At 57.8% G+C, this 15,870-nt stretch overlaps 1 protein-coding gene across 1 annotated transcript; it reads left to right on the top strand.

The window, feature by feature from the left end:
* Nucleotides 1-1,180: 1,180 nt before the first annotated feature.
* On the top strand, nt 1,181-15,825 carry KCNK17 (potassium two pore domain channel subfamily K member 17). Its single transcript, XM_040645127.1, has 5 exons — nt 1,181-1,453; nt 4,274-4,388; nt 9,027-9,187; nt 9,600-9,774; nt 14,409-15,825. Exons 1-5 carry the CDS (start codon nt 1,181-1,183, stop codon nt 14,717-14,719), a joined length of 1,035 nt encoding a protein of 344 aa, XP_040501061.1. The 3' UTR covers nt 14,720-15,825.
* Nucleotides 15,826-15,870: the final 45 nt, after the last annotated feature.

Genomic DNA, 15,870 nt, shown 5'->3' with positions numbered 1-15,870 from the left:
GATAGCGGCCCTCAGGAAGCTGGCAGCTGCCTCTCAAAGCCCACCAGCTCCCCTTGCCTGGAGGTCTGGAGCTGTCCGTCAGCAAGGTGGAGATCTTGGGGGTCCCACCTACCTTCCAGAGTGTGGCCTCCCCTGGCTCCTCGGGGCACCCTTGACCTCATCGCCCCCTCTGAGCGCCTGTCTTAAGAGCCTTTCCAAACACACCCTGGGAAAATAGGGAGCCAGCCGATCCCAGGAAAGCCCCAGGAAACGAGCTCCGTGGAGGCCTGGCCTTTCTCCTGCAGGACCGTGACTTCTCTGGCCGGAAGGAGAGGAGAGATTGAGACCAGCCCATCCAAAGTCCAGCCTCATCAAGGACCCCAAACCTCTGCCCCTGCATCTGCCATCACGGCCACCCATAAGTGGCCAGGGGCTCGGATAGCACTGAGCCAAGGCTGCGACGCAGAGAAGGCTCCAGCTGGGACACACACAGGGAAGGGTCTACAGCAGCAAGAGAGACCCAGGTTACGCTGCCGAACTTCCTGATATGGAGAAGAGGCCTGGGAAACGGAAGACCTCCAGGGAACTCCTTACATACCCTGGACCCTGGGCCTCTTCAGCACCAGGGAATGGACGAGCCCACTGGTCAAGACTCCTCTTGCCTCTCAAGTTCATAGACGAGTGTGATCAGCTGGGGTCCCTCACCTTTGGGTACACCACAGAAAGGTGGTGTTGCAAGAGATCCAGAGGGGACTTGATAGGTGGCAAGTGCTTGGTGATGGTCCCAGGGTCTAAGAACTCAGGCTGGGGCCCTAAGACAATAAACTTGGCTTCTACTTTCTCTTCCTCCTGTGTGCAGCCTCCAGGAGTCTCTCCCACTGCTCCCTACAGTAGGACACGCTGGGGGGCTCTGGGCCCCTTCCGCCTGGGCGCCTGCGGTCCCCCCCACCCCCGCGGCCCTCCCCTTCTCCCTGAGCTAGGCCTGGGGGATGAGCACTGCTCACACACTCAAGGCGGGGCCAGATGCCCACAGCTCCGGCCTCATTTTGTCCCTGGGATTGGATCCCAGGGCGGGGTGGGGCCGGGCTGTCCCATTCCCCCGCAAGCCTCCTCTGCTGAGAAAACTAGCCACAGGCAGGCGTTGGCTGGGAAGGGGACCAGCCGAGCTCCTAGCCCTCTCCTTCCACTTCAGTCCGGGCCCATGGCTCCAGGCCCCGGCCTCCCTGCCTCTCTGGCGCTGTGCAGACCCCGAGCCCGGGCGTCGCCCGACCACAGGGCTCCGGAGTGCCCGGTGCCAGGCACCGTGCTCCTGCTGCTCGCCTACCTGGCTTACCTGGCGCTGGGCACCTGCGTGTTCTGGGTGCTGGAGAGGCCCGCGGCGCGTGATTCCAGCGCGAGGTTCCAGCGCGACAAGTGGGCGCTGCTGCAGAACTTCACATGTCTGGACGGCCCAGCGCTGGACTCGCTGATCCGGGTCAGGGGCGAGCGGGGCGGGCGGGCGGGGGCACGGCCGGGCGAGGGGCACGCCTGGCTGCGGACCGAGCCGCCGGGAGCACTGAGGGGACAAAGAGGCGGAGGGGTCGACGCGGGCCGCCTGGGGCGCGCCGGGGCCGGAGGGTCGGGCTGGACCGCGGCGGGACGGGCGGCTGTGGCGGGAGCGAAGCGCGGTGCTCCGTCAGTCCTCGGAGGCCATGACCCGCCCGGTGGAGGGTTGCCAGGCGCCAACACCGGAATTTGAGCGCCGGAGACGACAGGGGAGCGCCGACCCGGGTCTGGGGTTGGAGGGGCCTGCCGGGTGCGTCTGCAGCTAGGACAGGGCCGTGCAGGGGAGGCGGCGGGGCGAGGTCCCACCAGCCCGTGTGCCGCTGTGTCGGGGTCGCACAGCAGGCCAGGACAGGACGGGCACGCCTGAGCCCTGGCACGGAGAGTGCAAACATGCGAACTGGGGGAGAGGAGGCAGGGGACGCTGGGCAGTGTCCGAGGATGCGCTGAGTGCGGTAGGAAAGGGTACAGGGCGCGCTTGTCCCAGCGAGTGAGTGGGATGGGGCCGGGAGCTCGAAGTGCACGGACCCGCTCTGAGAGAAGCCCGGGCAGTCACAGGGGCGCTCTTTGGCCGATCCTGTTCTACTATGGGTCAGGGGAGGGTTGTTGGGGAAGGGGCATCGCCGCTGGATGGAGGTCTCCTTCGACCCAGCAGGCCACTCCCGACTAGGACCCACCCAGAACTGGTGGATGCTTTAACGTCCCGGGACCTCCCTTGGTCAGGGGACCCAGACAGCTGTGTCCCTAACCCCAAATGCCCAGTCCCACAGTCCGGGCGCCGCCTCCACCAAGGAGGGCAGGGCCTCAGTCCCAGAGTGGCCAATCCGAAGCCAGTCCCCAGAAAGCAGCAGGGAAACATTTCTGGGTGGGAAGAGACCGGCCCTGGAGCAGTGGTAGAGTCCTGAGCCCTTGGTCTGGGCTGACTGGTCAGCGGAAGGACTGTCTCTGCTAAGGACCTCACTCCGCACCTCCACCCCAGACCTCTACACTTTCACAAATGCAGCAGGACTGCCTGGTCCTGGAGGCCGGGTGGCACCCCCTTTGCAGAGGTGGTGAACCTCCCTTACCTGCAGTATCAGCCCAGGGAGGATGACAGTGAGGGCAATGAGAGCAGTGAGTGCACTCACTGTGTGTCCAGCATTGGGGGGGGGGCAGGGATTGACTTGTAGTAACTCCTTTCATCCTCAGCTGCCTCACAGGTAGGTACCAATTCATCATCCCATTTTCGAGAAGAAGAAACTGAGGCTCAAAGAGGTTAAATACAAGTACATGGCTGCATAGCCAGGGAGCTGGGCCAGTTAACCACCAAGATGGGGTTCACTGCAGATCTGGGGGGTGTTCCCCAAAGTTCCCGTGGGGCTTTCATCTCCCTAGCTTCCCTCCAACCCCCTTCTGCTCCACCTGCACTTTGCCCCTTCCTCAACCGTCCTCAAGATAAGGACCTGGTGTCTCCAGCCCAGATCTCCCCCTGAGTACAGACATGTACATGCAACTTCCTCAGATTCCCCCAAGGTCCAGAGCAAGCAGCCCTCTCCCTCCCAGCCCTGCCCCTCCACCTATTCCAGATCTCTGTCACCGGCCCCACATCCGCACACTCTCACTGTGGTCTTAGAGGCTTCCCTCACTACCCGCACCAAATAGGGGCAGAGGCCCAGGCTTCTGAGTATCTCTTCCCTGTTCCTTCTGGACCACTCTGGGCCAGGATGCAGGCCACTCACCCCTGCAAGAGTCTCTCACACCTCTGCTGCCAGCTGCCAGAGAACACACAAAGCGGACCTTGCCTCCTCTTTGCTCGTGACCTTGGGAGAGGCCTGCTGCTCCATCCCTGGCATGGCAGAGCCGAACATGGCCTGGCTCCCAACTGCCTTTCGTCTCCCTGTGCTAGATCCCAGGCACAGTCCTGCCCCGCGGGCTCTGCCCCTGCTGTCCCATCTCCCTAAACATCCTTCCATCAGGAGCAGTCCCCTTCAACCCTCGAAGAAGGCCCAACTAAAACATCACGTCCTCCATGAAGCCTCTGCCCCATCCCTGTCAGAATGAACACCTCTCCTTTCTGCATTCCCATATTCCTATTATACTTGTAATCATGACAATGGTGGTGGCAACCACTCACACTTACCATGTCCCAAGCACTGTTCTAAGTCTACACCGAATACCTCATTTAACCCACACATCACCTCTATGAAGTAAGTGCTATTAGTATCCCCATTTTACAGATGAGGAAACTGAGGCACAGAGAAGTTGGGTATCTTGTCCAGGATCATGCTGCTATGGTGCCTTAATGCCCAGAGCTGCACTGTCTGCACTGTATTAGTTAAGCCTGCTTCTGTCCCGCTGAGGACTGAGGTCCTGTCTCTTACATCTCCAGGGCCCCTGAAACCACGTGTCCTGCCTGACAGTTCTCATTGCAAGGATGGGAGTGAGCAGGGGAGGGGGAAGGAATAGTGTTCTTCCAGCGGAGAGACACCCTGAGCTGAGCTGGGCTCTAGGGTAAAGAAGAGAAGGAGCTGTCCCCATGGTCCCTGCCCCTGGGGAGGCCCTGGGTGGAGGGGAAGAGCCTCCTTGCCCTGGAAGGGCTGAGATCATAGAGTGGTTGTGAGGATTGTCCATGAGTGAGTGAGTGTGTGTGTGTGTGTGTGTGTGTTTGCAAGCACACGCATGTGCATGTATTCATGCACACACATGTATGTGTTTGGGTACAGGGGCCCAGTTGCCCCACAGAGCCTAGTGGTCACTGCAGCCTCTCCCCCAGGGCATCGTCCAAGCGTACCAAAATGGGGACATTGTCCTTGGCAACACCACCAGCATGGGGCGCTGGGAGTTCATGGGCTCCTTCTTCTTTTCCGTGTCCACCGTCACCACCATTGGTAAGAGCAGGATGGGGTCAGAGTGAGTGGGGTTGGGGAGCCTGGCCTCTCCCTAGAGGTTGGGGAACAGGGGACCAGTGCCTTTTGGAGGGGTCACTAGGGCCCCCTGACTCCAAGTGTAGTCAGCCCCTGCAGTGGGGCCACTGCCTGTGGGCAGAATCTCAGGCTCCCCTGGGATCTGCTGAATCCGTTTCTGCAATTCACCAAGTTCTCCAGGAGGTCTGTGGGCAACACTCAAGTTTGAGAAGCACTGTGCTGGAGGATGTCTGCCTCACACAACCTTCCAGGAAGCAGAGGGTCTCCTCTGTGCAGCAGTAAAGATGCTTCTCGGCTTCATAAGTGTCCCGAGCCAAGCCCACCCAACACTGAGCCCAGGGGTGGAGGCGAGGGCAAGGGAAAATTGGGAAGGAGGGAGGGGCAGAAATCCAAAAAGAGCCTTCCCACCCGGTGTTCTCAGCATTGGGGAAAGGTGGCCATTCTGGGAGGCCTCTCCCCAGCTCACTAAGGCAGCCCTCACCCCCCTCACCATCTTCTCCAAGCCCCCTTCCTCCCTCACACACAGGGATTCTGGGAGCCAGACCTCTCTCTCCCGTTTCCCAAGCCCTGCCTTCAGGAGGGCAAAGGTAAGGCTTGTCCTGGGAAGGTGCCTGGGGGCTGTTGGAAAGGGAAGGAGAAAAGCAGCCTAGGTCCCTCCAGCTCTGAAACCCAGGAAATGACTCATCCCCTTGCCCTTGGGGTCACCCCGCCCTGCATGACACAGACTTACCACCAGGTGGCAGGCTGACACCACTGCTCCACCAGCTCTGGGCCAGCCAGGCTCCTCCCCCAAGCAGCCAGGGTCCCAGCCTCTGTCCTCCCAAGTGGAGCCAGGCAGGAGTACCCAGAGGACTCCCCATCTAGTTGTAAAGACGCGAATAGTTCTTGGAAACAGGTCTCAGGACTACGCAGGAGCTTGGGAAGTCCTCCACCTTGAGGCAAGCATGCTTAGGAGCCCCCCTCGGACTCCGGGATCCCTGTGACCCTGGAAGGACTAGCCAGGATGGTATTTATTTCTCTTTACACCCCCTGGGCCTAGAACAAGGCCCTGCAAACAATGGGCACTCCACAAACACTGACACATTAAGGATTTCCAAAAATACCCATTCCACCTGCACTCATTGAGTCCCAGGGCAGGAGGGGAAGTTGAGGCGCAGTCACTGTGGGGGGGCCTCCTGGTTGTATGGGGGTGTTTAGTCTCTAACCCCCCCACACCTCCTACACCCTTTGCCCGAGGCCCTGGACTTCGGCCCTCTGAATTCTGATCTGGCGGCCTGTCCCTTCCTCTTTACTCCGTCTGAGCCAGCTCTCTCTGAAGGGAAGGAGGGCAGAGGAAGGGGGAGCCCACCCCACCCTGCACACACGGTCTACTTGCTGTGAAGGGCTCTTTTACAACTGAGATTTCATTTTGTCCATATGGCCTCACCTCCATCACAGAGGAGGAAACTGAGGCACATAGAAATTGCACAATTTCCCCCAAGGTCGCATAACTAGTAAACAGCAGAGTTGGAATTTGAAACCCAGCTGGGGGACAATATTGTTCTTTCCAGTAGTGTAAACCTTTAGGAGGTTTACAAGACAGAGTGGGAATTCTAAACAACAGGAAGAAAGAGAAGGCCATTCTGGGGTGGACAGTAGGGCAGCTCACGCACGAGCACGTGGAGGGCATGCAGAGAGAGGAAGAGGGGGGCAGAGACAGGAAACAGGGTACCTGTGGAACACTCCACGAGGAAAGGAAGGAGTAATCTGAGAGGCACAACAGAGAACTGCCTCTTTGGCATCCCTGGGGCCCTGGATCCAGCACCCGGGAAGGGCTGTACTTTCCAAGACCCAAAATGAAATAGGGTCTGACAAGCCCTCGAACACTTCTAGACCAGCCAAGCAGGCCTGAGCTCCCAAATTGTCCATCGCCTATGAACTCCATCCCTGCTCATTCGTTCACTTAACCAGCCATGCATTCATTCAACAAACAGACTTAGTATCTATGGGAGCCCGACAGCTCCGGGGCAACAATGGTGAGTGGAAACTGGCAAGTCCCTGTCCTTGGGGGGCTGACATTCTAGTGCAAGAGGACACCCAACAAACAAACACATACATAGACAATATTCAGGAGGCGGGAGGTGCTTCGAGAAAAATAATGCTGGGTAAAGGGTCTGATATTGATGGGGGGTTATTTTATATAGAGTGGCCATCGAAGGCCTTGCTGATACAGTAACGCTGAAGCAGAGACATGGACAAAATAAGGGAGAAAGCCATGTAAATATCTGGGGAAGCAAGTGCAAAGGCCCTGAGGTAGGAGTGTGGCTGGTGGGCTTGGCCAACAGGAAGGAGAACTAGGTGACCGGAGAGGGTTGGAAATGAGAGCTGACTCTGGAGGAGGTGCAGGGTAGCCACACAAGGCCTTCCTGGTAGGGCATTCTCAGGATGTCCTGGGGCTGGACTAGCAAAGTAAAAGAGGTGACAGGTGGGAGGTGGTCACCAAGCATTAAACAGGCAAGTGAGGTCTTCACTGGTGTCCACTGACTGTACTGACCTAGGGTTGGCTGCAAATGATGGGGAGGAGAAAACTCACTTAATGTCAGTCTGAGAAAGGCAGGAGCTTCATGGGGAGGGGGGGGGATCCTCCCAGATTTGGAATCTAAGTGCCACCATTCCACAGATTAGAAAAGAACCCCAGGGACAGAGGATAGGACTTGGGGGGACCCACAGCTAGACAAGGGGGGATCAGGAAGGAGTCAGGCAGAGAGGTTTACTGAGACACTTACCTCTCTCCCTGGATGCCCAAAGAGAGTTCTTTCCTTTAGGCAAGGGATCCTAGGAAGGCCAAGAAATGGAGGATGCATGGGCCTCTAGAGGAGGCTGCTGATGTCCTCAGACCAGAAGCTGGTCCAGTGGACGTGGGTCATTCATCCATTCATGAAGCAAACGTTCCTTTGGCACCTTCTGTATACTCGATGCTTGAGGGTGCTCATCCCCATCTATGGCGCACCTCCATTGCTTCCTTCGGTCCCGTAGCACACTGTGAGGTAGGTGTCCACAACCCCATCTTGCAGACAAGGACACAGCTCAGAAAGGTCAAGCCACTTGCCCAAGGTCCCACAGCCTTCAAGGGGCAGAGCTGGATTCAGATGCAGGAAGCACGTCTGATTCCCAAGCCCACGCTCTAGACGAGTGCATGCTTTGGCCGCTCTTAGGACTATGCCCTCTGAGACCCTCAGTAAGGTGGGGGTGAGATAAACCAGTACAAGCGAGCATGGGGTATGTAGGAGTGCTGACCCAGTCTGTGCCCCCTGGGGGGCAGGGGGCAGGGCATCTGTTCTCCTATTTACTTATTCATTCCTGTATTTCCCATTCGCTCGTTCATTCATTCATTCATTCATTCATTCATCCTTAAACTCATTCAACACACGTTTGGTGAGCACTTATGAGGTGTCAGATCTGTGCCAGTTGCTGAGGATATAAAGCTGATTATGACGCAGCCCATGCTCTTGAGGGGCTCATGACCCTTGAAGATGGCAGACTTGGAAACAAATCACACCCATACGGTGGGTTACCCTCGGAGCTGGCAGAGCGCTGGCTGAGCCGCTGCACTAGGCAGGCAAGGAGGGAAGCAGGCTCTCGACAGAGGGAGAGTCATGCTCAAAGGCACAGAGGCAGGAGGCCTGGGCGTTCAGTAGGGCAGGAGTATGGCGGGAACTGGGAAAGTGGGGGACCAGATGAGCTCGGAGATGGGCTGGGTAAGACTTTGGGCTTTCCTCAGTAGATGCAAGGAATAATGACAGCTCGTAGCCTGGGAGATGACATAATCAGGCTTGCATTTGACACAAGACAAGACAGCAGTGCGGACCAAGAAGTGGGGGGACAGAGATGGAGAGGAATGACAGAGCAAAGAATGCCCAGGCTGATGGAATCCTTTGAGGAACGCCTCCTTCTCCCCCTAGCCTCCCCATCCCTTATCTTCATGACAGAGAAGATAGCCAACCTCCTCTTCCCCCAGGGCACCTGACAGTCCATCCACCACCCCTCACTCCCAAGGAGTTTGGGAGAGAGCCCCTCTGGAAGTCAGGTATCAAGACAAAATCAGATGTGCAAGAGATGTAACGGGAGAGGGGAAGGAGGTCTTTGAAGCATGAAGAAGGAGCCCGACAGATGGTGGGGGCCCCAAGCAAGACTGCCTGCGAGGGGGGCCGCATGAGTCAGGGACGCCCGGCCTGGGGGCCACGCCCAGAGACAGGAGCCTGGAGGCAGCAGGGCTGGGGCTGGAACGGTGTCCATCCTGGAGGGGCAGCATCGGAGGCTCCACACCCTTCCGTGCCCCTCTCCACGTCCTTGTCTGTCCACAGAGGGGGAAACGAAGGGAGGGAAGGGTATCTCATACACACAGCTGAGCGTCCTGGAGCTTCTGTCCTCCAGTCTGTAAAATGCCGGGCATAACCCCCACTTGGAAGCAGGGTTCTAAGGTGGGACTGGGGGAACGAAGGCAGAGTCCTGGAGCGGGAACCCGAGGCCTCTGTAAATACCAGCTGCCAGGTCTGGAGGGGGTGAGGAGTGAGGGCCCCTGGAGATGCAAATGGCCCCTGACATGCCTCCTTCTTGCGGCAGGCTACGGCAACCTGAGCCCCCGAACGATGGCCGCCCGCCTCTTCTGCATCTTCTTCGCTCTTGTGGGGATCCCGCTCAACCTCGTGGTGCTCAACCGGCTGGGGCATCTTATGCAGCGGGGGATGCACCGCTGTGCCCGCAGGCTGGGGGGTGCCCGGCAGGTGAAGGGGCTGTGGGAGCAGGGGGACAGGTGGCTTACTTCTGAGGTGAGCCCAGTAGTGGGAATTGGGGGCCGCGGGGGAGCAAGGATTACTTCTGGGAAGCAGGGTTCCTGGTGGGGATGTGGGGGGATTGGAGGCCACTGCCCAGAATGGGGGTCTTTAGTAATAAAGGGGTATCAGTGGGGGAGACGCCGTGGTCCCCGGGGGACGGGAAGGCTACAAGCCAGCCAAGGTCTTGCCCAGGAACCGGGGGAACACAGACAAGGTGGAAGGGCCCCAAGGGGACAGCCCCTTCCTCTTGGCAGGGAGCGTTCGCCCTGCCTCCTGCTCAGGACCCCCCCCCCCAGGCTGTCTGTCCCCCCAGCACTGGGCAGAGGCCACATGGGGGCCGGGGCTCTATGTACACCCGCAGGACCCGACCAAAGCTCGGTGGCTTGCGGGCGCTGGCGCCCTCCTCTCGGGCCTCCTGCTTTTCCTGCTGCTGCCCCCGCTGCTCTTCTGCCACATGGAGGGCTGGAGCTACGTGGAGAGCTTCTACTTCGCCTTCATCACCCTCAGCACCGTGGGCTTCGGCGACTACGTGATTGGTGAGAGAGCCCTGCAGGCGGCGGGAGCGGTGGCCTGGGCGCTCAACTGTGAGGCCGCCCTGTGCCTGCTCTGTCTGCTGGCACCTGCTATGCACCAGGCCCCATGGGGACTTGCAGGCCCAAAGTCCAGAGGACATGGTCCTTGGCCAGTTCAGCCTACTTTGTCGTGTGATGGGGCCAAGGTCCAGCTAAAAAGCGACACCTGGAGTTTGACCCTGGGCTTGGAGCTGGCTGTAAGCGACACTCCGGGCCCTCTGGACAAGCACTGGAAATGTCCGAGGCTCAACTATTGTTATGAGCTATCACCAAGTTAGGGGAGTCCCTGACCTCCCTCCCTGATCCTTCCTTGTCCCAGCGTCTGTCCTCCCCACTTCACCCTGCCCCATGAAATGCCAAGCGTCCCACTCTCCCTGGGCCGAGGGCCCTACGTTCCACACCACAGGCTGCAAGGACCAGGCAGGAGAGTCTGGGAGAGTCAGGAAATGCGAGCCTCCCCCGCCCCCATTGGAAAACAATTGGCAGACAAACTCCGAGCACCAGCAAGGAAGGGCTGTGTGGTCCAGAAGGCCCAAGGTGAGGTTGAATCAGCGGTCACCACCCAGCGTGGACAAGGCGCGGGGCCCAGAGGCCGGGGCCTTGCCTCATAAAGCTGTGGCAGCCGCCCAGCAGGTGGCGGTGGAGGGACATTCTATGGGCCTCGGGGCGCTGGGCCCTCAGTGCAGCCTCATCATCCCAGTCCGCTGCCCTCCCCTGAAGGTGCGCCGCAAGAGCAGTGGCCTCTGTACCACCAGCACACTGGTCCCAAGGGGCTCTGTGCCCTCCCTCAGATCCCTGGCCCTCAATTAGGGAGGAGGCCCTGTCCTTCTTCACATCTGTAGAGACAGAACCCAGCCTGGAATACCGAAATGAAGTCTTACCAAAGTAACAAGCAGCAAACTCATTGAACAACCTAGAGTGACAATTGTCACACCCATTTTACTGAGGAGGAAGCTGAAGCTCAGAGAGGCCAAGCCATTTGCCTGAGATCGCACAGCCAGCTCAAATTCTGATCTGTTGACTCCCAAACTCATACTCTTTCCAGACCACCTCCCACATCCCCTCTCTGGGCCTCAGTGTTCCTATGTATAAAATGGGGGGAGTGGGCTAGGTGATGATTTTCTCACCTGTGTGCAGGGCCCCCTTCCCTGAACCTCTCTTTCCTTACAAAGAAGGGTTCTATGTCAGAGACCTCATGCTGTCCCTTCCTGGTATCCTTCCTCCTGGAAGGAAGCTTGTTGCTCTGGAAGGAAATCTTTGAGGTTTCCTCCAGCTGGGTATGGTCCCACTCCTATCCTCAAAGTGGAGAGATGTGCCTGAGGAGAGCTGAGCCCAGTGGCTCCAAGGGCCTCATCTACCCACCTCGCAGCTCAGAGAGAGATTCTTGGATCTGTCCTCTCCTCTCTATTTCCACTGCCATCTCCTTAGTCCAGGCAGGGCTGTTGTATGTGGCTGGTTACACAGGTTGGGCACTGCACAACGCTAAGGGGTTGCCATTCACACAGAGCACAATGGGATGGCACCCATGGATTTGTGCAGCCTATATCTTTGTCCCCCTCCCACTGGCTCTTAGGACCTTTAAAAATGACAGATGCTATCATATCACCTGGCCAGCTTCTCTGAAAACCTTCAGTGTTTTCCCACAGTCTTAGGATAGAGTCCAAAATCCATGACTAGGCCTGGGAGGGCCCTCTGGGTGGCTGAGCCCTGCCTCCCTCTCTATTCTGAGCCCTCCTTCTTCCACCCTGCAACCGGGCCACCTGGGGCTCAGCCAGAGCAGCCTCAGCCCAGGCCTGTGTATGTGATGTGTCCTGCCACAGCCTCCCGCACCATTAGGGCTCAGAGCATGAAACTCAGGCTTTGTCCTGGTGCTAGTCCTGAACCCAGAAGGCCTGCTTCTCTGAGGGTGTCCTGTGCAAGGAGAGGGGAGGAAAAGTGGGAGCAGGACTCTTAGCTGCAGTCTCTTCATGCCCACTGATCAGCAGGTCCCCCAGAGTTTGGTCCTGGGTGGGGACAGCTGCCCTGGAATCTTGCCTAAAGAGGCCGCCGTGGGGCTGAAGGGGAATGTCTGTGAGGACGTCCTGAGGTGCCATGAGTCCCCTGAGGCAGGGTCGGCAGGAGGAGGAGCAGCTGTCTCTAGACACGGACACCCTGGAAATGGGAGGAAAGGCCTCCAGCAGCATCAAGGGAGGGCCGGTGACATCCACAAGCCCTCTCTGCTGGAGCACGGAGCGCTGAGCAGGGTCCCTGCTTCCTGGGAGCCACCCTGTGGGGAGCGGCTGAGCCAGGGAGGCTGGAGTACAGAGCAAAGACTTCCCAGAGCCCCCCTTTCACCGGACATCCTGACTGTGGAGGTCTGGTTCGTCCACAAGAGGAGCCCTTTAAGCCCCCGGGCAGACCACTCCCACTGAGGGGCGCGGGGCAGAGCTGTTCCTTCCCCACATCTCCAGAGGTGTGCCACTCTCTCGGCTTCCCTCTGCAGCCACGTCAGTGCCCTGTGGCAAGTGACCACACGGAGGACCCTTGAGTGCCTCATGTGCAAGGAGAAACCAAGGCCCAGAGCGGGGAGAGAAACCAAGGTCCTAGAGCAGGCGATCCAAGAGCAGCAGGTCAAGGACAGACCCCCAAGCCAGGACACTTGTGTTGCAGGGTCTTGCACAGTTGAGCAGGGACAAACCCCACCCCCACCTCTCCTCCACGTCTCTCCGTCTTCTCGTCCTCCAAGGACAAGGTCAAACCCTTTCCTTGGATGGGAATGCTGAGGTCCACGACATGGACTCGGGGTGTCCGTTGTCCCTGTGTCAGCAACCATGGGGGTGTTGTCTCTACAGCCGCTCCCCTTTCCCCGAAGCCTGTAGCCAGAGCAGCACCCCGTCCCGGCTGCCTGCTTCTGCCTGGCCTCATACCCTCACGTCCCCAATTGCATTTGCGACTCAGTGGAGCGCCTTGCCAGCTGCTGCCAGATCTCCCGCCACTTATGACTTTGGCTAAAACAATGAAATAAAAGGGGAGAAAGACACCTCCTCCTCTCGGTTGCCAGGAGCAAGCCGAATTGGTGGGTGGGAAGGGCAGGGAGCTGGCTCACTGCTGATCTCATTTGGGACCGCCAGCGGAATCTGGGCTCCATAACCCAATCAGCTTAATCCAATCCTGGCTCCTGCCAGGCAGCGAGGTAGGCTGCAGGCTCATTCCCGAGCTGGGGCCCAGGAGAGGGGCCCAGGCTCGAATGACAGGAAAGAGAGGTTATCTTGGGGCCAGCTGAACAGGATGGGGGTAGACAGAGGGGCAGTGGGACAGGACACGGAGACAGAAAAAGATGTTGAGGACATAAGATAGATCTCACCCTTTGAATAAACCAGATCTGATGAGGGAGGCAAGAGAGAGCCATAGGAAAGAGGGAAGAATTAAGTTATGGAGCAGGCTGAGCTTCCCAATGACCTCCATCTGTCCCTTCCCTCGGCCATTACTTTCCCAGTCCTGACTATGTTGGGGGCACCCGTGTCGGGGTCTAGTGGCAAGTAACACAATCACCCAACTACACGTCTTGGGCACCTGTTATGTGCCAGGCACCATTCTGAGAATCTCAGATATTTGAATACAGTCCTGGAAGGTGTGGAGCTCTCGTTGTCTCTATCTTGAAGATGAGAAAGTCAAGGCCCAGAGAGACTAAGCAGCTTACCCAGCAGAAGCACGTGGGCTGGGAGAGGGAGTAACAGAGGGGCTCAGCCTAGTCTCTGGGAGTGAAGACTAGCTGAGATCTATCTGCAGGATGAGGGGAAGTTAACTAGGCCAAGAGGAATTGGAAATGAAGAGCACTCTGAGTTGGGAGGACAGCAAATGCAAAGGCCCTGGGGCAGGAGTGATGATAGACGGAGAAAGAGGGGACAGCCCAGAGTGTCAAGCAGAGCGCTCAGCGGAAGAGGTGTGCAGATCGAGGCTGGAGGAGTCGATAAGGCCCTTGGGAGAAGAGTTTATGATTTCATTCTGAAAGTCAGGGGCTTGGAAAATAATCATCTTCCCCACTTGACAACTGAGGGACCATTCAGGCAGACGAAGGCACCCAGCTAGGAAGGACCGAGGCAGGATACAAACTCCAGTGGCTCCATCTCTTCTTCTGAAAGCTCCTGGCAAGTCGCCTCTGTTTAGATATGAGGAAACCAAACACAGAGACAGGCAAACAACAGAGAGGGCATTAGAATCTCTTAGAAGGCTTATTAAAACACAGATTGCCGGGCCTACCCCCAGAGTTTGCATTCAGTAGGTCTGGCACGGGGCCTGATCATTTGCATTTCTAGCAAACTCTCAGGAGCGGCTGATGCCGCTGGTCCAGGGACCCCACTTTGAGAACCACTGGGATAGAGCACAGAGTCTGTCAGAAAGCTAAAGAGGAAATTCAGCTTCCAAACCCAAGGTGTCAACCCAAGGAGGCTTCCTAGAGTCCTACAGAGGTGGCTGCAAGGCCAGCAATCTCAGACCAATTTGAACTTCCCATATTCTGCACATATGCATCAAGACACACACGTGTGTGTCTGTTTCTGTTTGGGAATGGGGCCTCGACCTTCCCCGGCCTCCACCCTCTGACCTTGCCTCTCCCCCAGGGATGGACCCCTCCCGGAGGTACCCGCTGTGGTACAAGAATACGGTGTCCCTGTGGATCCTCTTTGGGATGGCGTGGCTGGCCTTAATCATCAAATTCACCCTCTCCCTGCTAGAGACCCCACGGGGGGCGTGTTCCCGCTACCACCACAGCTGCAAAGAGAACTTCAAGCCCCGAAGCTGCAGGCAGAGTCCGGATGGGGAGGCGGAACCCCGTTTGCCACAGCCCGGCTGCCGTCCAGAGGAGCCTATGGGGATCAGGCAGCATCCAGAACCCTCTACCCAGGCCTCATGCTGTGGAAAGGACAACTAGCTATACTTCAGTAGGGGTTCCATCTTCTTCCTCAGCAACAAGACCCCTGGTTTTAAGCTTGGCACGTGACCACCCAGACTAAAGACTACTTTTTTTCATCTCCACTTGAGGCTATTTGCAGCTATATGATTAAATTCTGCCCAATAGAATACACGGAGAAGGATCCTGTGTGACTTATGAATGTGACTTTTCGAAGCCGGATGGGGGGGAGTATGCTCCTCTTCACTACTTCCTCTTTCTAGCTGGCTGCAATGCTGATATCGCGGCTGGAGCTCTGGCAACCACATCGCACCATGAGGTAGGGGCCATGTTTGAGATTGGTGCCAGAGTAAGAGAGAAAGAGCCTGGATTCCTGAGGGTTGCAGAGCTACCATAACAAACCTGGACCGAGTACCTGCAGACTTCATTTATGGGTGAGAAAAATACATGCCGATCTTACTGAGTACAGTATTATTTGGGCTTTTTTGTACTCACACCCACAGGTTAATTCTAACTGACATACACAGCCAGAGACAAAGGCAGCATCTGAGACTGAAACACAGGGCGAGAATCCACTCCCTTCCCAGGTGAGTTTGCCCAGGACTCCCTGGTGGAAGGGATGAGTTGAAGGCGCAAGTGCCAAGTCCTCCTTCACCTCCAGAGACCTTCTAGGTAAACTCACTGAAGATTTGCTGATCATTGTCAGGGCTGATACAGCCAGCAGGCAGCTGGTCCCAGTTTGGCTGCGGAATCCTTGCCCTAGGGCTTCCTCACGCCTGCCAGGGGCGGGCCAGTGGGCTCCTCCTGCCTCACCCCGCCCTCTGCATCTGAAAACTCCAGTCACAGTTTGCAAGGCCACGTAGGGTTTGCAGGCGTCACTTCAGCACGTAGATGGCCCGTCTCACGCGGAGCGTTCCTCTCGGTTAGGGTTGCCGCTAAGGCAGCACACGTCCTGTGAGGTCGTCGCAGCCACACCTGAGGGTCACCAGGGGCAGCTGGGTCTTGGCGTTGGTGGATGCCTGTGACTGTGACTCAGCCCCCTCACTGTAGTCACGTGGTGGCACAGGGACCCAGGGGGCTCCATGTCGCCGCTCCCTGTGGACAAACGCCTCGGCCTCAGAGCCCTCCTGAAATTGGGTCAGGGGCAGCCTTTAGGCCAAGCAAGAAGGAAG

This window comes from Ursus maritimus, unplaced genomic scaffold (genome assembly GCF_017311325.1).
Source record: "Ursus maritimus isolate PB19 unplaced genomic scaffold, ASM1731132v1 scaffold_30, whole genome shotgun sequence".
NCBI classification, from domain to species: Eukaryota; Metazoa; Chordata; class Mammalia; order Carnivora; family Ursidae; genus Ursus; species Ursus maritimus.
The sequence above is the reverse complement of the archived record's forward strand: the minus strand, read 5'-3'. Positions and strand labels throughout refer to the sequence as shown.